Genomic DNA, 20,855 nt, shown 5'->3' with positions numbered 1-20,855 from the left:
CCAGCAGTGCTGGCTCAACCAATGGCATGAGTTTAGGGAGGAGCTATTATTCGACCAGTAGCAGATAAGAGCATGTTTAAAAGTCTTTTTTTGCAGTTCCAGAGTTGACTTCACGTGTCACAAGGCTGTATAGACATAAACATAATGAAATCTGTCCACTTAAGGCTGAAAAATGAATAAACACATATAGACATTTGCATGTTGAATGTTACATACTTTGACATGTTTGCTTAACACAAAATCAAGATTGCACAACACAGGAGAGGCCTTGCAGAAGAAGGCAATGAGTTTCTGATCAGTGTTAAATTCAAAAAGCCCTCGAAAGACTTATATCTTCTTATTATCTTGCCAAGGATATTGGACTCTGGTTGCTTTGTGGCTTTTTGTAAGTGATAGTAGCATTTATTTATGAGTTTGTTTATCCGTGTGTGTTTTTTCTTGACCCTGGGTCGCTGTAGACGGCTTCCTCTCAACTTAATGTTCCCTGTCAACACATCCACAGCGTGATGAGTTATCTTTGGAAGCCGTAGACCTCAGCATTTGATCCAAGTCTCACCCCTCCCCCAGATTCACCTCTGCCAGGGGCCTGTGGCTATTATTGGGCCCTTGATTACATGCAAACAATTTGTAGTTTGTAGTATTCTTATAGGCCGTGAAACATATCGGATGAACACGTTGATTCTATATCTGGGTGGCTTGATGGGAGTTTATAGATTGTGTAAAAAGTAGCCCCGGGGTAGTTTGGATTAAGCAGCAGTTCAGTGTTTGTTTAGAGGCATAGCTAGCATGACCAGGATCAGCGTGGGTATGGAAATGTGATATGGAACAGCATATACAGTGCCCTCCATAAGTATTGGAACCATACAGACAAAATTGCTCTGTTGCCTGTGGAGTCAAAACATTTGCAAATATGATTAAAATATAAATATGAGACAAAACTACAAAATGTCACATTTTGGTGTGACCAATGTGACCTTTGAAATACTTTTCCCAGCCTTTAATGCAGCCAATTCCAGTTGTTGCTTGTTTTGGGGAGTTTCTGCCTTTACTCTCCTCTCCAGCTGGTGAAATTCATGTTCATTTGGATTTAAATCTGGAGATTGACTTGGGCAATCTAAGACTTTCCATTTCTTTGCCCTTATAAATTCCTTGACTGAACTGGCAGGGTCTTTTGGGTCATTGTCCTGATGCAATATGAAGCACTTCCCAATGAGTCTGGTGGCATTTTCTTGAATATTGGTAGGCAAGATGGTTTTGTACCCTTCCAAATTCACTCTGCTACTGTCATCATACATTAAGTCATCAGTAAAGTTGAGAGGGCCTGTTCCAGAGACAGCCATGCATGCCCATGCCATGACACCACCTCCACCATGCTTTACAGATGAGGCTGTATGCTTTTTTTCTCCACATTTTTGCTTTCCCATCACTTAGATAAAGGTTCATCTTTGTCTCATCGGTCCATGAACACAGTTCCAAAACTCTTCTGGCTCACCTTTGTGCTTTTTTGCAAACTCTAATCTTGCCTTTCTATTTTTGGTGCTGGTCAGAGGTTTGCATCTTGCTGTGTAGCATCTGTAATAAATTGTCAGAGCATCACACCAGCTTTCTGGTAGTTGTTGGTGATTTTACAGACACGTCTTTTATGGTCTGTTTACACAGCTTTTATGATTTGTCTGTCATCAACTACTGTTGTTTTCTCAGCTGATCAGGTAGTTGTTGGTTGCTGGTGTCGCTGGTGGTTTCCAAACTCTTGATTTCTCCATGCCCATTATTTTTGCTAGAGCTCTAATTGACTTCCTCTTTTCTTTTAGCATCCAAATTGCTTGCTTTTCTCAGCTGAAGTCAGCTCCCTCGTCTTCATCCTGGTTTGTGTGTGTCATCATCGAATGCAAGATTCAGAATACAGAAGTAATAGATATGACTGATACGATACATTCCCTGCTTTTAATATCTGAAGAATTAATGCAACAGGAAACAGCTGATCACTTAGAAAGACCTGTGAGGCAACTGTTACAATACTTATGCTCACATCAGATAGAGGGATGAAACTCTAAAAGTGCTGAACTTCTTAGCTGGTAAAACATCTATGTGTTGAATCACCCAATAATAAAATGTGACATTCTGTAGTTTTGTCTCATATTCATTTTTTAATCATATTTGTAAATGTCTTGACTCCACAGTCAACAGAGCAATTTTGTCTTTACTGTCCCAATACTTTTGGAGGGCACTGTAAATCCAACACCGCATGCTTTCCCTAGCAGTCAGCATATTGGAAGACATGGCGTGACTATGGAAAATTTAGGCCAAGTGTAACTGTAAGACTTGTTTAAATGTTGTAGCATTTTTATTAGTATTATTTGCATTATTTTAAAACATATGGAAAATTAATGAATGTGATACAAAAAAAGTGTAAGCACTTTAGAGTAAGGTTATATATGGATATATATAAACATAACAGTTAATGCAATTAAAAACTGCACAGCAATCTTTAAGCAATTATTGTTGTAATTGTTAATGTTAATGTAAAATTGAGCATATGCTGGTCATGCTTTGGAAATTAATATTTGTTTATTAACATTACGGTTCATATGTTTGTTATCGGTTATTTATTTATAATAAAGAAGTTTCTTATGCTCACCAAGGCTGCATTTATTTGATCAAAGATACAGTACAAACTGTAATATTGTGTAACATTATTGCAATTTTAAAATAACTTGTATTTATATTTATTTCTATCTATCTATTTATCTACTTGTATTTCTTTACAGTGTTTAAAATATGTTTTAAAATATAATTTATTGTTGTGGTGGTAAAGCTGAATTCTCAGCATCATCATCATCAGTCTTCAGTGCCCATATCTCTCTACATGCTACCTCTGGGCTCTATTCTACGTAAACATGGTATGTCATTTAATTTCTACGCAGATGATACTCAAATCTATCTACCAATCAAAAGAGACAATTCCGCAACGATTACCTCTCTTCTGCAATGTTTAGAGGAGGTTAAATCATGGCTCGCCCAAAATTTCCTCTTCCTAAATGAAGACAAGACCAAAGTAATTGTTTTTGGTTCTAATGGGAATTCTCAGTATATACACCCCAATTTGGACTCTTTATCTGTTTTTAGATCATCACAGGTGCGAAATCTAGGTGTTCTTGTCGACCAGCATTTAAAATTCAATAAACATATCTCTTCCGTTATCGGTTCCAGTTTCTATCAACTTCGTCTACTACTGTCTAAAATCAGAGACTTTCTCACTCCAAAAACTCTAGAAATGGCTGTTCATGCGTTTGTCACATCTCGGCTAGATTACTGCAATTCTTTATATTGCGGAATATCTAAATCGCAAATTGCACGTCTTCAGCTAGTCCAAAACGCTTCTGAAGCATCGCAAACATGAACACATCACTCCTATTCTCAGATCTCTTCACTGGCTGCCGGTTCATCAGAGAATAGACTTCAAAATTCTACTCTTTGTATATATTATAAATCTTTACATAACCTAGCTCCTGTCTACCTCTCTGAACTCCTTCATTTATACACTCCATCTAGAAGCCTAAGATCTTGCGACCAGGCTTTGCTGGTAGTTCCACATGTTAGACTTAAGTGTAGAGGGGAGGGTGCTTTTGCGGTGGCAGGGCCACGACTTTGGAGTACCCTGTCTTTAGAGATTAGAATGGGCCCTTCCCTGTCTGTTTTTAAGTCCCTGCTAAAAACCTACTTGTTTTCCTTGGTGTATTGATTGCTGTTTTACTGTAATTTAAAAATGGGTTGTTCTTTTTTTATCTGGCTTGTTTTCTGTATGTTTTTGTAATTTTCTCTCCTGTAAAGCACTGTGGTCAGCCGAGTGGCTGTTGTAAATGTGCTATACAAATAAAATGAACTTGAACATATGAACATGATCCTTCAGAAATCATTCTAATATGCTGACTTGCTGCTCAAGAAACAATATTTATATATCAACAATATTCTTTGATCAATTGAAAGTTTTAAAGGACAGCATTTGAAATCTTATAAATTTCTGTACTGTCACTTTTGATTAATTTAATGCATACTTGCATAGTATTAATTTCTCATATATTGTCTATTGACCCTTTATTGCAGGTAAGAACAAGAATGTTTTTTGTGAGAGAAATTGATCAGGATTAACTCACAACATGTCCCTGGTTTTGGAAGGATGACACCAAATATTTAAGGATTAAACACACCGTCATTTTCTAAGACAACCTTAGCATTAACTCACTTCTGGACCTCATCTGACTGGATTATGCACGTCTATCTAATGTTTCCACCACTGAGCTTCAGCATGAGATGGTGTGGTGGGAATTTGGCTGTTTGACAGAGACTCGACAGAAATGTCGAAATCAAGTGAACAGGGGATGTGCAACAGCGAACTTCCCCAGTTCCTGATTGGGAGCGAGGGTGATGAAAGCAGAGAGCTGGATGACACAGACGAGAGGAACATCTCAGGACATTACGGGGAGGAGGAGGAGGATGAGGATCAAGTACGGAAAATTGTTCATGGATAAGTGAGCTTTTTTTTTTTTTTGGTAGTAACTGATGCTCATGTGATATTTTCTCCTATTAGTCAGAACGTCAGATTATGGTGGGGATCTGCTCCATGATGAAGAAATCGAAATCCAAACCAATGACTGAGATTCTGGAGAGGCTCTGTAAGTTTGAGTACATCACTGTGGTCATTTTTCCAGAGGAGGTTATACTCAATGAACCGGTGGAGAAGTGGCCGTTGTGTGACTGCCTCATTTCCTTCCATTCCAAAGGTATCTGACATCACACATTTTCACACGCATCCCCTTGAAATCTTGATGTGCCATATTGTCTCAGTATTATCAATGCTGCCTTCAAAACAGAAATGAATTACAATTAAAAGTCTAATAAAAAAGAAAACAATTATTTTTAATTGTAGAAATGTTTCAAAAAAAATTTAACAAATAAATTCAGCCTCAGTAAGCATAAGAGAGTTTAAAAAAAAATTATAATAAAAAAAAAAACCTTTTCTAAACTGATAACCCGAAAATGAGATGCTTACTGATGCAAATGGATACAATATTTTTTTTCTCATCTTGAAGGATTTCCCCTTGACAAAGCAGTAAGTTATGCCAAACTAAGAAACCCCCTCTTTATCAACGACCTCAATATGCAGTATTTCATTCAAGACAGGTGTGGTAAATCATTCTCTGAAATATTCTTGACAAGTAAACATTGTTATATGAGTTGACTGGGACATAGGCTATATCTCTATGCCCATGGCTTTAGGAGGGAAGTGTACAGGATTCTACAGGAAGAGGGCATTGACCTTCCACGGTATGCAGTGTTAAACCGGGACCCCGACAGACCAGAAGGTAAAGATTATTACCTTGGTCATAATTTAGAAGAATTGTTCAGAGTGAAGCATGGCACTGTTCGTTTGCAAGCGTGCAGCTCATGATCCCATGTTTTCAGTGTCTCAGACTGGCTCTGTGTTATTTTAGTAACATTGATATGCCATTATTGTTTGTTAATATTTTTAAATTAGATTTAAATTTTAGATAAAAAAAAATGCAATGAAAGTTTTAGTTATTTTGTTGTGTTTTTGTAATTAATTAAATATTTTTAAATGCTTATATATTTATTAAGTTTTAGTATTTAGTTTTAGTTTTAGTTTGAATTATTTTAGTACTTCATCTGAGAAAATGAGAAATGTTGCATTGGTTGCCTTGGCAACTTGAGTTGAAATAAGTGTTTTAATGTTTTATTTCATTTCATTTTCATATTTTTATTATTTTTCGTTTTAGTTAACCAACCATATTCCCAGACTTGTGATGAGGAGCGTTTATAACCTGCCAACAAAAATGTTCAATAAAAGAAACGCTTTAATGGCTCCTTGCGGTTTTCATGAAAATAAAACATGTTTTAACATTTAAAAAATAAAGAAATTAAGACAGATATTAATGTTGTCATTTTACAGCTGATATACTATAAAGTGCAACTATTATTAATAGTTATTAGTAGTAATATAGTAATGTATTATTATTACTATTGTTATTGAATACTCATTTTTGTAGTAGTAATATTTCTTATTTTGTTTAGTATTTTTATTTAGTAATAGTAATAATGACTACAACAATTATCATTATTATTTTATAGTCATATTATATAATGAAACATTTTGGCCAAATTGTGTAGCCCTGCAAACAAGCAGAGCGAACCTAGAGCTTTAAATCGCTATTGCAATTTTTATCAGAAAAATCGCAACATTTCGCCACATCTTGTAGCCCTAACATATTTTCCCTTGTGTCATTTCAAACCTGTTTGCTGTTTTAGTTTTTGGGTTGAACTATGCCTTTTAAGTTTCTCATAGTGGGTACATAAATACTCACTGTATTGCAAAAGATTGTGACATTTTGACTTTGCGACATCAGAATGTAACCTGGTGGAGTGCGAGGACCATGTGGAAGTGAACGGGGAAGTGTTTCACAAACCCTTTGTGGAGAAGCCCGTCTCTGCCGAGGACCACAATGTCTACATCTATTACCCAACCTCTGCCGGCGGCGGCAGCCAGCGTCTCTTCAGAAAGGTACAGTACTGATAACTGCTAATAACTTTAGATTTGTTTGGTGTGGAGCTCAAATTGTCTTTTCTGTAGATCGGCAGTCGGAGCAGTGTGTATTCTCCTGAAAGTACCGTTCGCAAGACTGGATCTTACATCTACGAGGAGTTCATGCCCACAGATGGCACTGATGTTAAGGTAAACATGTATTTCATGCAAAGATACTTCTGTTTGTGGTGGCCGGGTAGTTTGTTTATTCCTGATGGCTGTTGTAGGTTTACACAGTCGGACCTGATTACGCTCATGCTGAAGCCCGTAAGTCTCCTGCTCTGGATGGGAAAGTGGAGAGAGACAGTGAGGGGAAGGAGATCCGCTATCCTGTGATGCTCACCGCAATGGAGAAGCTTGTGGCCAGAAAAGTGTGTCTTGCATTTAAGGTGAGTCTCGCAAAAGAAAAACACAGTGCTTTGTCAGTAGATGCGGGTTATGAATGATAATGAAAATTTTTTTGGTCTCCAAATTGTCTTTCCAAACCAGCAAACAGTCTGTGGTTTTGACCTCCTCCGAGCAAATGGTCACTCATTCGTTTGTGACGTTAATGGCTTCAGCTTTGTAAAGAACTCCATGAAGTACTATGATGATTGTGCCAAAGTCCTGGGGTAGGTGAGGCTGTGTTGCTGTCTGTCTGTGGTAACTTCACACAATTTTTACATTTTACAACTACATAAATGCATACACTGTATTATTTTCTCCCAAATTTGTAAATAAAATTAAGATTTTTGACTTTATACAAAATGTCATATTTAAATTTGTTACTTGCTGTTTTTTTGTAATTATTTGTGAATTTTTATTTTTTTTATATATAGCACTTTATGCAATTCAGGTCGTTGTAAATCAGCTTAGCAGTAATAAACAAGAAAATAATAGTATCAATGTTACAAAGTTCTTAAATTACGAAACTAATACAATTTCTGCTCTAAAGCTGCTCTAAAAAGACAATAGTGTCATTATCCAGTTCAGTTTAGTCCAGTTTTGATAGTTTAGTTCTTTAACAGGGTGAATATTGCAAAGTTCATTAGTTATCAAGTGAACTCAGATCAACAAAGCAGCTCTATAGAAGGCAATAGTGTTATTATTCAGCACAGATGTATTCACTCCTGTCTTATAAAGTAATTTCTAGATATTTTACCTCACATTTGATGTCTTTCCTTCAGGAACATGGTGATGCGAGAGCTGGCTCCTCAGCTCCACATTCCCTGGTCGATCCCCATGGAAGCAGAGGACATCCCTATCGTCCCGACTACCTCAGGAACCATGTGGGTGTACCATTGTTGTCCTAAGACTATAATTCTGTCTCAAAGCTGTTTATTGTGGATTCTGGATTATTAAAACCAATGAGGTAGACTTAAACGCTCGCTATGTGTGTTGTTGCTTTTGAACATGTCATCTCTTGTCTGAAGGATGGAGCTCCGTTGTGTTATTGCTGTAATTCGCCATGGCGACCGTACGCCCAAACAGAAGATGAAAATGGAGGTCAGGAACGCCCTGTAAGTGACAAATTCTAATAGGATGCTTTCACACTGCAGCTGCATATTGTTATCACTTTTAATCTGAATGCTTATATTTTGTAACGTAAATAAAATAATTAAAAACTCAATTAAACATACATTAAACAACATGAATTAAACCGAATTGAACTGAACGATAATTTAAAGGACTCACTTCTGTATTTAAAGTGGTCAAAGTTGTATCTATGATTGAAGTATTTTATCTGCTGTTTATGTCTGATTCCATTTATCTCAGGTTTTTTGAATTATTTGAGAAATATGGTGGCTATAAGTCCGGAAAACTCAAGCTGAAGAAACCAAAACAGCTCCAGGTGGGTTTGTTTTGAAGTACAAGTGATCTATGCTGTTAAGTTATTTTTATGACAAGTGCTACTTGTTCTGTAGATGCAAGAACCAACATAATATTTCAGTTTCATAACAGGCTTGCCTCCAGCCTAATGATTTACTTTGTATAAGGCCAGGAATTTGCGCCACAGGGTCAAAGGTCAAACAGGATTGAGCTGTCTTTTTTAAGACACGTATAGTGTTGTGTCTGGAATGCTGCAGCCTTAAGACTCATCAGCGTGTCATGCATCTGTTGGGTTTTGTGTGAAAATTAACCATGTGGACAGTTGGCTTAAGCTTTGACCTATTTGATCTTATCTGTGATAATGTGCAGTTGTGATTTGTACATCATTATAAAAATCTGAACACTTCATTTGATGTTTTACAGGAAGTGCTGGATATTGCTCGTCAGCTGTTGGCAGAACTGGTCCTACATAATGATTGTGAGATTGAGGAGAAGAAATCCAAACTAGAACAACTGAAGACGGTTCTGGAGATGTAAGTAAACTGTTCAAAAGTTCAGTAGTACCAAAACCCTCCGTCCAAAGGTCAAAAAGTAAAAACAGTGGAAATGAGCATGTACAATAAAATGCCCAATATTGACCTATAAATGTAAAAAAAAAAAAAAAAAATCTTTAATATCAGCTGGTTAAATATATGGTACCAATATTTTGCATCTCCCTAGTTGTACCAGTGAAATTTAGGTTTTAAATTTAGAGTTTAGCGTTTTAGGCAAAATCACAAAGAAAAATCAGTTTGTACAGTTTGCTGACCTTCTTGGGAATCAGGGCAAGCCTAATCAGACTTTATTTTGTTGTTAATACGACACACACAGCCAAAACTTACATTGCCATCATATCTTCTAGTCTTAAGCTTCATGGATACGTATTTCAGGAGAAACCTGAAATTTCATGAACAACTGAATGTATGTACAGTAACTGACTTTAGTGTGACCTCATTTGCTTCCTTAGATGACCTCATATGGATGAGTTTCTTAACTTCGTTCCTTTTGTCTCTCTTCTCCTCTCTCTGTGTCCCTCTTTGTGTCTTGGCCGTTCTCTCCAAAGGGAATCCAGCCTGAATGATAATCAGTGCGCACCCTCATATCCCCTGTCTCTTTAGAAAGCAGGCAAAGTGGATCATAACCCTCATTAACCCAAGATTTTGTTCAAATTACTGACACTTTAATGAGGGCTCCAAAATTGACCGTACCTTGGAGATTAATCCCTTTTACAATTCTGTGTGGCATCTGCATGCCATTTTGATAGTGTTTCTAATCTCTCACGATCCCTCACTTCCTCCAGACCCCCTCACCGAGCTCAAATGATTGTTCGGGGTCATGGATTAACTAGGAAACAGGTGCTTGGGGAAGTGCATTGCTTTGGGTTGATTAAACATAATGCAGCAGAGCAAATTCACTCCAGAGTCCGTTTCTGGCCAGTGAGATAAAGAACCACCTTTAGACCGGATTTAGACCAAGGTGCATCAAATTAGAAATATTCTAATCTATGGATACACTGATATTACAAATCTGGCCAATATTAATGAGCCGATAATTATTTTGATATTATGGCTTATAACCGATAATTGGCCAATATTAAAATTCTGTTTTGTAAAAAAAAAAAAAATGTATATTTACAGAATTTTAATGTTGACCAATTATCGAATAAATAATTATTTCACAATTATGAAATAAATTGTGGAGATAAATTGTAGAGACCAGCTCTCCAGAATTCCCCACTCTCCGCTGTATTGTGTAACCTACAAACGTGCCAGATGCCAGTAATTATTTAAAGTCTCTTGTGTTTACCAAGGTTGATTATATTTGATCAAAAATACAGTAAAAACTGTAACATTGTGAGAGATTATTACAAAGTAAAATATCGGCTGTCTATTTATATATGTAAAATGCAATTTATTCTTGTCATGCCAAAGTTGAATTTTCATGTCTTTCAAATGTCTTTACTGTCACTTTTGATCAGTTTAATGCATCCTTTCTAAATAAAAGTATTAATTTCTTAAAAGTCTTACTGACCCCAAACTATTGAACATTTTGAACATATGCTTTATATTAAGGATCCTCCGATACCACTTCTTCCAGTACTAGGCCGATACCGATAGTTTTATTTTTGGTGCTTGCCGATACCGAGTACCAATAGCGGTATTTTCATTGTATATGTCAATTTTTTTCTTAAATATTGGGTACAGAAACCAAAAGAATATGTATAAGTTGATTAACTTCATTTATCAAATAGATATAGCCTTCAGTTATTTTCACACTTAATTATGCCCATTAAAATGTATTTTATAAGTTTTAGTTATTTTCACTGTTCATTTTTTAAGTAAATCATCTTTAATTTAATAGCATTAGAGCTGTTCCATTGCAGCAGCTCAGTGCTGTAATCATGCGTTTTGCTGTAATAATTCAGGGAACCAATTGTTATAAATCTTTCAGAAATATAAGTAGGGTTTTTTCATCTGAAACGTGCTGCGATTTATATTCCAAAGCGACTCGCATAATACAGAAACACTCATGAAGCAAGCAAAACATGTGCAACGCACGCACGTTGGTTCAGAATGAGAGGGACAAGTACAGTAGGTAAGCCTAGCGCATTTACATTGGCTGATAGTTTCACTTTCATCATAAAGTGTATGCTTAAGGTTGAAAATAAATGTTGTTTATAGTGAATACCCCTATAAATGCAGTTTTATATTTACGACTTAATTTTAATCCAAATGATGCGTGTGCTAAGTGACCGAACATCAAACATCACGCAACAGAAGTGCTCTCTCTCTCTCTTTACCGTTAAGTAAAGTAACTTGTGCATTGTTTTACTTACTTGTTTTTGACATATCCGACCAAACTACAAACTTTACAGTGATGTCTGTGAGAAGGGGATATTAACTCCACAATCTCACGCATGTGTGCCGCCGATTTGCTCAATCCACTCAGCGTGCTTTCCATATCAGCTCGCGCACTTCAGCTACACGGGTGTTAATGTTTAACATTATATTAATTGCATACCTGTACATATACTTCGTAGACATTCTTAATCTCTAATAATAACTCCTTTCTGCTGTCTGTTGTTAAGTATGAGTATGAGTATCGGTATCGGCACATCCCTACTTCATATAAAAGATATTTTGAAACATTTTTCAATAAATTTATAGAGACCAACTCTCCAGAATTCCCCACCCTCTGCTGTATTGTGTAACTTAAAAACGTGACACTGTTGCAGATGCCACGTTTTATTCCTCCCAAAGCCTGTCATTCCTGTAGAGACAGTCCTGGTATGGCACAGATTAACCCCTGCCAGCTTGGGAAGGTCACTCAGATACATGTTTCCAGAAACATGGAGTCCACAGAGCACCTGCTAGTGGTTTGAGCCCAGTGCTATGTCTGATGCGTGCTGTCTGTGTTGTTCAGTGGGAGAATGCTCATTAAGAGGGGGTGGTATGTTTATGTCCCCCGCCCCGTGTATTGTCTTTCAGGTATGGCCATTTCTCAGGGATCAACAGGAAGGTTCAGCTGACCTACCTGCCAAATGGGCAGCCCAAAGCATCCAGTGAAGAGGAAGGTATGTGTACAGTATGTATATATGTTGACTCAAAATAGCTGTTGCGTCACTTTTGACCTCTCTGTGTCCATGGCAGATGCTCTGAAGGAGGGTCCGTCTCTACTGCTGGTGCTGAAGTGGGGTGGTGAGCTGACGCCAGCGGGTAGAGTTCAGGCTGAGGAGCTTGGACGAGCCTTTCGTTGCATGTACCCTGGAGGACAAGGTATAACTCTATACTTGAAACCAGCCAGAAAACTGTACTAATAAACTGATTAGAAATACAGTGGCCCTAAAAAGTATTTTGTAAATAATTGTTACAAATAACAATTATTTGTTTGTGCATAACAGTAGGAAAGCTATGAAAGCCAGTTTCTGCCACTGAATAAAAAAGGTAATTGCAACTTTTTATCTCGCAATTCTGAGAAATGACATCAGAGTTGCGCGATAATAAACTCACAATTCTGACTTTTTTTCTCATAAAATGATGCAATCGCGAGAAAAAGTCCAAATTGTGAGATATAAACTCAGAATTGCGAGGAAAAAAGTCAGAATTGCAAGATACAGATTCGCAAAAAGTCTTTAAATTGCTATTCTGACTTTATAACTCACAATTGAGTTTATTTCACACAATTTTGGGAAAAAAAGTGTGTATATCTTGCAATTCTGACTAAAACTCTAACTTTAAAAATGAATTAAAATATCCTCTTATAGTCAGAATAGCTTCAGATCTAGGGTGGTGATGGCGCAGTGGATAAGACACATGCCTTTGGTGTGAGAGACCTGGGTTCGAATCCACTGTGAGACACCAATGTGTCCCTGAGCAAGACACTTAACCCCAGTTGCTCCAGAGGCGTGCAACTTCTGACATATATAACAATTGTAAGTCGCTTTGGATAAAAGCGTCAGCTAAATGAATAAATGTAAATGTAAATCTAAATCCCCAAAATGTGTGTGTACTTAATATATCGTCAATATTTTATAATATTTGTATAAGTTTGAGATATTAATATTATAAAAATTGTACAATTTTAAGAACTCCAACTAATTTCGTGAATCCAGCTTACAGGAACAGTTGTTTTGATTCCTTTGCATGAGATCTTGATAAATTGGATGCTTTGACAAGATATCTTTGGATGCTTTGTATCTGTTTTTAGTAGGGATGCATCGATCCGATACTCCGTATCGGTATCGTCTCCAATACTGGCATTTTCTGCCGGATAGGTATTGGTCAGATGAGGCCGATCCAAATCCGATATTGTGCGTATATTATTCTGTGTTATTGTTAAGCCCCATGAAAGCAACAAAAACGTTATAAAGTAAGTTTTCGTGCACTATATTTCAAGTGTTCTGAAGCTGTTTCATAGTTCAATGTGAGGTAGAGATGAATATTTAAGTTGTTAAATTCAAGTTCACGTAAAGTCTTCTCTCCGCTGCGGCTGTCTGTCATCCTCCATTCAGCATTCAAACTGCGTGTCACGTTCGGTTACGATCGCACACTATGCTGCACGCTGTGACTCTGTGTTGTTTCAAGCGCATCATTCTGCGCACGGGATGCACATAAGCGCTTTGTGGCGCTCTGGATTGGAGCCATACCCTTTCGTATTAATACTTTTGCACAATGAAAGATTATTAATAGACTTTCTTGTTCTGTCCTAACTATAATATGTTGCTGCCTTCATTACTGTGCTATACATTTAAAAGAAATGTCATTTAATTTATAGTATATATTTATATAAATATATTTACTTGTTTTTCATGAATGTATTTTGCAATACAAAGATCAATATGTAACATTTTACCAGATTTAGTCCTACACTTATTAACTTTTGTTTGTTCCCCACTAAATAATCTTGTTTCACTAAATGTTTAGATTTTTTAAAATTGAGCACCCATGATTCTTCTAGACTAGAGAATCTTTTACTGCTGAATTATCCACTAACCTAGTTTATAATAGTATTGTTTGTCATAGATTATGATTATTTTTCATTAAAATGAAGTTGCCTATATTTAGTATATTGTGTTTAACACTCAAAAGAGTGATGATCAGGTCACCACACAGAGATATAGAAATTCTACATTGATTTAAAGAACTGCGCTGGTATCGAATCAGAATTTTCAGGATCGGATCAGTTCTGTAAAAATGGTATCGTTGCATCCCTAGTTTTTAGGTAGTGGGGCGATGATGCATTTTTTCAAAGCTCATAGCTTTGGGCAGGAAACCTGTTCCACCTGCTTGTTCAGTGGGCTTGGCAAACAAAAGCCATGTAGGGGCAGGACTCGGGGAGGAATGAATACTTTCTTTACCTCAAGTAGCACCTTTAACTTTCAATACTCCAGCACAAAAACTTCTTAGTCATGCTGTAGATTCTTTCCTGTGTAGTTCTATCACTTCCCCCCAGACCTCGAGTTTGAGTCCATATTTGCATGCTGTAACTAACTGAGTGTAACCCATTAAATGTCTGAGTTCACAGACTTACAAAGACCAAACCATTTTCTCTCTTCAGACTGAGTCAGCAGCATCTTGCAATGCTGGTTAATGTGGTGTTCTTTTACCCTGAATTGTTAACTAGACAGCTGCAGGTCCCTTGGCTGTGAGTCCCCTATTGACTGTGGTAAGAAGAGACTTTGGATTTGTGTGTGGTCTTGATATTGGGTTAATGCATCATCTGCCCCATTCATCAATCTAATTCCTTAACATCCATCTCATTAAACTAATCCAAACAGAAGGACGCCACAGGAACATTCCATGCTTCGCTTTTGCCATGGTTTTGTGTGGAAGATTCCATGATATGGACATTGGTCATACTTTGACATACTGGGATAAAATATCATAGTTCATGAGGTTTTTTTTGTACTTGGCAAGTTTATTTTTGTCGGAGTAGAGAGTTTGAAATTTTGTTTTTTTTCTACAGATTTCTTTGGAGATTTCTTTAAAAACCTTAATTAAACTTCTGTGCCATCATTTCAACAATCTGTGACATCGATATCAAGGCATGCCAGTCCAATATCTTGTCTAAATAGGTAGAATAAGACAGTGTTATCCAGATCTTTCAGATGGTTTTAACTTTCTTTTTTATGAAAGACTGTTAACACCACATAAGAAAATTTTAAAAACATGCTTTGGGCATAAAAGGTCATATTTATGGGATGCATAAAGTCAAAATTACATACTACTGTAAAGCATAATTATGACAAAATCTAAATTGTGATTTAAAATTCTTAATTAAGACAAACACTTTATAATTATTATAATTAAATTAATTTAATATGTAGTAATTAGATTTTTCATCTCATAAATGACTTTTTGTCTCAATTTCAACTTTTTTCATAATTACATTTTTACTGTGATATTTTGTCATAATTATGACTTTTTAAATAATTTTTTATTATGTATGCAGTATTTAATAGTAACTAAATATGCTTTACCAAATTATGATTGACTTTTTTCTTATGTGGTGGAAATGGGCTACATAAATGCTACAGGACATGTTCTTGCATTCAAAACCAGTTTCGTGAAGCACATTGTACATCTCAAAATTGTAAAAAAATAAAATAAAATTGTACTTGCATCGTAATGGCTAAATATCTCCATTTGACACTTGATTACATGGACAAAAAGAATGGATGGACCACAAGAATGCATCTTGTGTGAATGGCGGTTTGTTTTAGGGGACTCATCTGTTCTCTCAAATGGACATTGTAGAATCTTAAATCAGAGTTGTTTGCTACTCAGTGCAATGTAACACTCATGTCAGAAGCACCTAAACCCATATTGCCGGATGCTTTCAACCTTGTGGATGCATTGAAATGCATGGATTTTTTTATTTTTGTGGAGAATATCTTCAGCCAGTTGGTTGTACAGCACATTATGTAGGTTTGTAAATGGTGTAATGTGAATGTGTGTTTATCCTCAGGCTCATTCGTTTCTTTGGCTCCAGGATATGCACATCCATCTGGAGCTCTGTTCTTGTAATTGCTATTATTTCAAAGACTGTTTCTCTGTGCTTTTGCAGGCGACTATGCCGGCTTCCCTGGTTGTGGCCTTCTCCGTTTACACAGCACTTACCGCCATGACCTCAAAATTTACGCATCAGATGAGGGTCGTGTGCAGATGACTGCGGCGGCTTTTGCAAAGGTTTGTTGGGTTTTGTCTGCTGGGTATGTTGGTGTTACATAATGCTTTTAGATGGGATTGATATAACCACAGTAGATTTACAGTGGCACTCAAAATTGTGCTGTTTTGTTTGGTGCATCTTACATTGAATTTTTTTTTTTCAGAATCGCATTTATTATATCCAAGTTTAAATTAGATTTTTTTTGTTGCTACCCACTGATTATTTCACACATTAATTTACTTTTAAATGTTATGTGTGCCCGTAATCAGGGTCTGTTAGCACTGGAAGGAGAGTTGACTCCAATCCTCGTTCAGATGGTGAAGAGTGCCAACATGAATGGACTGCTGGACAGTGACAGCGACTCTCTCACTGACTGCCAGCAGAGAGTCAAAGCTCGATTACATGAGATCATGCAGAAGAAAAAAGAGTTCAATGAGGAGGACTACAGCAAGGTGAAGCGAGTTACAACTGCTTATTTAAAAATGGCTCAAAATCTCAGTCTAACAAAACTAGTCTTAAATTTGTCCTGTCTCTTTAAGTTGGCTCCAACAAGCAGCCCATCTCTGGTGAACTCTATGGGGGTAATTGTCAATCCAGTCAGTACTTGTGACCGTGTTCACACACTCATTAAAAGCCTTACTTGTCAGATCTGTAAAAGGCTGGAAGACCCCAAATCTGCAGGTTTGCCCTCTTCTTTGGCTTCTTACTTGGAGTAGTTTTGAATATTAAAAGGAAAAAAAAATAATAATAATTTTGTTTTGTTTTTTCTCACAGATCTGCAGCTATATCACAGTGAGACTCTGGAGCTCATGCTGCAGCGCTGGTCCAAACTGGAGCGTGACTTCCGCATTAAAAACGGTCGCTATGACATCAGTAAGATCCCAGACATATATGACTGTGTGAAATACGACACCCAACACAATTCTTCTCTGGGTCTGGAGGACATGCTTGAGCTTTTTCGTCTGTCCAGAGCACTTGCAGACATCATTATCCCACAGGTAGAGAAATCGATAAACGCTGCAAATAGTGTTCATTTATTCTCGTTCACCATGCTGTTAGCTGCATACACGCTCTCTTTCAGGAGTATGGAATCACTAAAGCGGAGAAGCTGGATATCGCCAGTGCCTACTGCCTGCCTCTGGTCAAGAAGATTCAGCTGGATCTTCAGAGAACACATGAGGACGAGGCCGTCAACAAGCTGCATCCACTGTGAGTCTCTGTACTGGGGTACAGTGCCTAACTCTTTGACAAAGTGATGGCTAAATCACATTTTGCATATTATACTATACATCCTGTATAGTGTGTTAAATTACTATTAGTACATTACACTTCAGCATCCATGCATGCTTTTTTGTGGTTATTTTACTCACAACCCCTTGCCCTTAACTTTTATTAATTTGTTAATTGATATCCATTTTACTTGCTCTAAATTGGTGAACAGTTTTTGTAAATAAAAATAACATTTTTGCTTTTTGTTGGCAGTAATATAAAAAAAAAAGTAAAAAAAAGTCAAAGTAAAGAAAAAAAAGTCAAAATGTTTGTCAGACTTCAGCGATCCAAACTTTACCAAACCAAATTTTTCAGCATTTTGAAAATTGTATAATTATTTACAGATTGATTGATTTATTTTTAATATTGTTGCTATTGATAGTTTTTTTTGTCAGTTATTGTATTTTGATAAATGTTTATCATGCCATATTAAGTAAATAATTATAAATGTAATCTATGTTAATATTTATTAAATGCAGTCAATTTTACTTCTGCACTAAAATAGCATAAAATTGTGTCAGCATTTTTATTTTTTTGTTGACTGTCAAATAACTAGACCAAAAGTTTTTTCAACATTTTGAAAAATGTATAAATGTATAGTTTATTTTAAAATGTTTTGATATGTAAGTTTTTGTGGTTTTAGGCATAGTTATTGTATTTTGATAAATCTTTGTCAAAATGTAGTCCATTTTGCTTGCACTAAAATCCATACAGATTTTTTCAATGAAATGTCCTCATTTGTAAGTCGCTTTGGATAAAAGCGTCTGCTAAATGACTAAATAAATAAATTTACATTTTTAACACACTTTTTTTGTTGTTGACAATAGTATTTAAAATAGCAAAACAAACTTTAGCAAACAAAAACAAATGTTCCAACATTAAAAAAATAAAAATGTATTTGTAAAAATAATTATATATTGTATATTTATATATTATTTTATTTATATTTTATTTGTTGTTGATTAATAGTATTGCCATCATAGTTTTAAAATTGCTATCGACTTTTGACATTGCTAATCTGTTTTAATGCATACTTAAAAGTTCCCACTTTTCCATCAAAACCATGCAGTATGTACTTTAGCTATCGTATTATACAATCTCACATTGTTGTAGAAGCTCTGCAGACTCAGAACCTGTGAGTGATCAGGTTATGTATTTCATCCCTCCTGGTGGTTCAGGTACTCCCGGGGCGTGATGTCTCCGGGTCGACATGTTCGAACCCGGCTGTATTTCACCAGCGAGAGCCACGTACACTCCCTGCTTAACATCTTTCGCTACGGAGGCCTGTTAGACGTGAGTAACCAAACATCAAACATGCACATGATGTCCCACATCATGTTTAATGCTGGCTACTACTTGTTTTATCTTATCTCTGTCTGTTTAGGAGCAAAAAGATGAACAGTGGAAGCAGGCTATGGACTACCTCAGTGCTGTAACTGAACTCAACTATATGACACAGCTTGTTATTATGCTGTATGAGGACAATAACAAGGTACGAGATGTGGCATCAGCTCTTTGTACTAAGTTTCTATGCTTCTTTCATATGCTGACATCTGTGTCTGTAGGACCCCTCCTCAGAGGAACGTTTTCACGTGGAGTTACACTTTAGCCCGGGAGTGAAGGGGTGCAAGGATGAGGATAATGCACCAATGGGTTTTGGCTTCCGGCCTGCCTCTTCCGAGGTATGTGTTTCAGTCGCCCCTTGGATTATATATATATTTATTTTGGACCACATTCCTCTGCTGAACCTTGGATTTTATGCACAACTTTCTAAGAAATATTGCATGCTGGACCACTTCCAACACTTCCATTTCACATGTAACAGAACCACGAGAAGCAGACAGACCCTGGCAGTCTTGAAGACCTTTCCCAAGACGAGCCTGACAGGGCCGTGCTGACTGAGCCAATCAGCATTCAGAGGAAGTCGCCACTCATTCGAGGCCGAAAGGCTGGATCTATGGAGGTACAGTACTGTATTATAGGCTCTTCTAGTAGGCTTTAATTTGCTTTATTTGATTAACTGCTGCCATAATACAAAAAATGGACACAAACATTTACTTTAAATGAAATTCATTCAACTGTGTGCTGATAATAGTGCAATGTTAATAGTGCCAGGCAAATAGCAGTGACTTTTGTGAATAATTTTGTGAAGACAAAAAGACTCATGATTTAGTCTAATCATGAGTTTTTGATGGCATTCGGTGAAAATGTGAGAAGAAAATTCAAATGTAACGGGGAATCAAATTAAGGGTAATACTTAAAGCCATTATGTGTAATGCATTTTAAAAGTAGTTTTAAAGCCTTGTAATTAGGGTTGTGTAATTAGAGTTAATACACAGAGCTGTAGTTCACTGACAAGCTACGCGATATCGCGTTCATAATCGAATGCTATTCATCTGCGATAATGAACGCGATATCGCGTAGCTTGTCAGTGAACTACGGCTCTGTGTATTAACTACCGCTCCATTTCAAAACAGGTGATGGAGATTTACCGCCAATCACGGAACCGGCTTTACTGACGAAATGCGCATGGAAATCGCATGCGATTAATTGCACAGCCCTACTTGTAATGCACCTTATAATGCGTTGTACAATTTCATGAATAATTGTAACCACAGTTAATACATTATAACACTTATCAATTCATTTTTACATAATGCATTTTTAATTTGGTTATAATAATTTACCACAAGATATCATGCATTACAATGCTTATTATGAATAATTATAATGCATTAATAACCCTTTATAATGCATTATACATAAAGGCTTTAAGTAAAGTGTTGTCAAATTAAGATATTGATAAAATGTTTTGGATGACATTTGAACAATTTGCCTTAGTTACAGTATAAAATGCAATTATTTAATTTTGGAAACAATTACAGTGTTATATTTCATTACAAAAATATTGATAGTAAAACATACAGTAATATTTTCTCACATAGTATAACAATTTCAAATGTTTGAGCCCTGTTATATATATATATATATATACACACAGTGGGTGTGGCGTCAAGCCTCGGAGAGGTTTTTATTAAACAATAAAAAGGTAAAATAAAGTGTCCAAGGGGGAAAGTGTCCAAATAAACAGGGAATCTGGTGTCCTCGTTGTGCCGTGGGGCTTGTGCAGGAAGGTAGTGTTCAGAAGGGAAGGGTCCAGGGAAGGGGCGGAGTCCGGTGGCCGCACACGCTCCCCTCTCGGGGTCTCTTGCGCGGCTCCTTCCATCTCTTGGGCCCCCGGCGTTTCTGGGGGACTCGACGGCCCGGCAGTCCTCCTACTCGACGCGCCCTTCCTGGACCCACGAGGACACCAGCGTGCATGCTCGAGGAAGAGACCGGTCTCCCGAGGAGAGGCGCGCTCGGCGTTTAAACAGCGGTGGTGATGAGGCTCTATTCACATCAGGTGCGCCTCATCACACGCCGCCAGCCCTGGGTGTTCAGCGCCCCTCCTCTCTCACACACCCACTCCCGT

At 37.0% G+C, this 20,855-nt stretch overlaps 1 protein-coding gene across 2 annotated transcripts in view; it reads left to right on the top strand.

The window, feature by feature from the left end:
* Positions 1 to 20,855, top strand: part of LOC306866873 (inositol hexakisphosphate and diphosphoinositol-pentakisphosphate kinase 1-like) — a 44,596-nt gene that overhangs the window by 2,593 nt on the left and 21,148 nt on the right. For both annotated transcript variants that reach the window (XM_079412280.1, XM_079412279.1), the window contains exons 2-24: positions 4,105 to 4,505; positions 4,589 to 4,781; positions 5,091 to 5,181; positions 5,278 to 5,363; positions 6,423 to 6,577; positions 6,647 to 6,748; positions 6,826 to 6,987; positions 7,088 to 7,209; positions 7,765 to 7,866; positions 8,011 to 8,097; positions 8,354 to 8,429; positions 8,831 to 8,940; positions 11,935 to 12,020; positions 12,097 to 12,222; positions 16,013 to 16,134; positions 16,384 to 16,566; positions 16,654 to 16,795; positions 16,889 to 17,112; positions 17,196 to 17,323; positions 18,562 to 18,676; positions 18,768 to 18,875; positions 18,949 to 19,065; positions 19,209 to 19,346. In XM_079412280.1, the coding sequence (XP_079268406.1) occupies positions 4,356 to 4,505; positions 4,589 to 4,781; positions 5,091 to 5,181; positions 5,278 to 5,363; positions 6,423 to 6,577; positions 6,647 to 6,748; positions 6,826 to 6,987; positions 7,088 to 7,209; positions 7,765 to 7,866; positions 8,011 to 8,097; positions 8,354 to 8,429; positions 8,831 to 8,940; positions 11,935 to 12,020; positions 12,097 to 12,222; positions 16,013 to 16,134; positions 16,384 to 16,566; positions 16,654 to 16,795; positions 16,889 to 17,112; positions 17,196 to 17,323; positions 18,562 to 18,676; positions 18,768 to 18,875; positions 18,949 to 19,065; positions 19,209 to 19,346 (2,925 nt within the window). In that variant the 5' untranslated portion in view covers positions 4,105 to 4,355. The remainder of the gene's footprint in view (positions 1 to 4,104; positions 4,506 to 4,588; positions 4,782 to 5,090; positions 5,182 to 5,277; positions 5,364 to 6,422; positions 6,578 to 6,646; positions 6,749 to 6,825; positions 6,988 to 7,087; positions 7,210 to 7,764; positions 7,867 to 8,010; positions 8,098 to 8,353; positions 8,430 to 8,830; positions 8,941 to 11,934; positions 12,021 to 12,096; positions 12,223 to 16,012; positions 16,135 to 16,383; positions 16,567 to 16,653; positions 16,796 to 16,888; positions 17,113 to 17,195; positions 17,324 to 18,561; positions 18,677 to 18,767; positions 18,876 to 18,948; positions 19,066 to 19,208; positions 19,347 to 20,855) is intronic.

This window comes from Barbus barbus (assembly GCF_936440315.1).
Source record: "Barbus barbus genome assembly, chromosome: 48".
NCBI classification, from domain to species: domain Eukaryota; kingdom Metazoa; phylum Chordata; class Actinopteri; order Cypriniformes; family Cyprinidae; genus Barbus; species Barbus barbus.
This window is presented reverse-complemented; position numbering and strand designations above follow the sequence as displayed.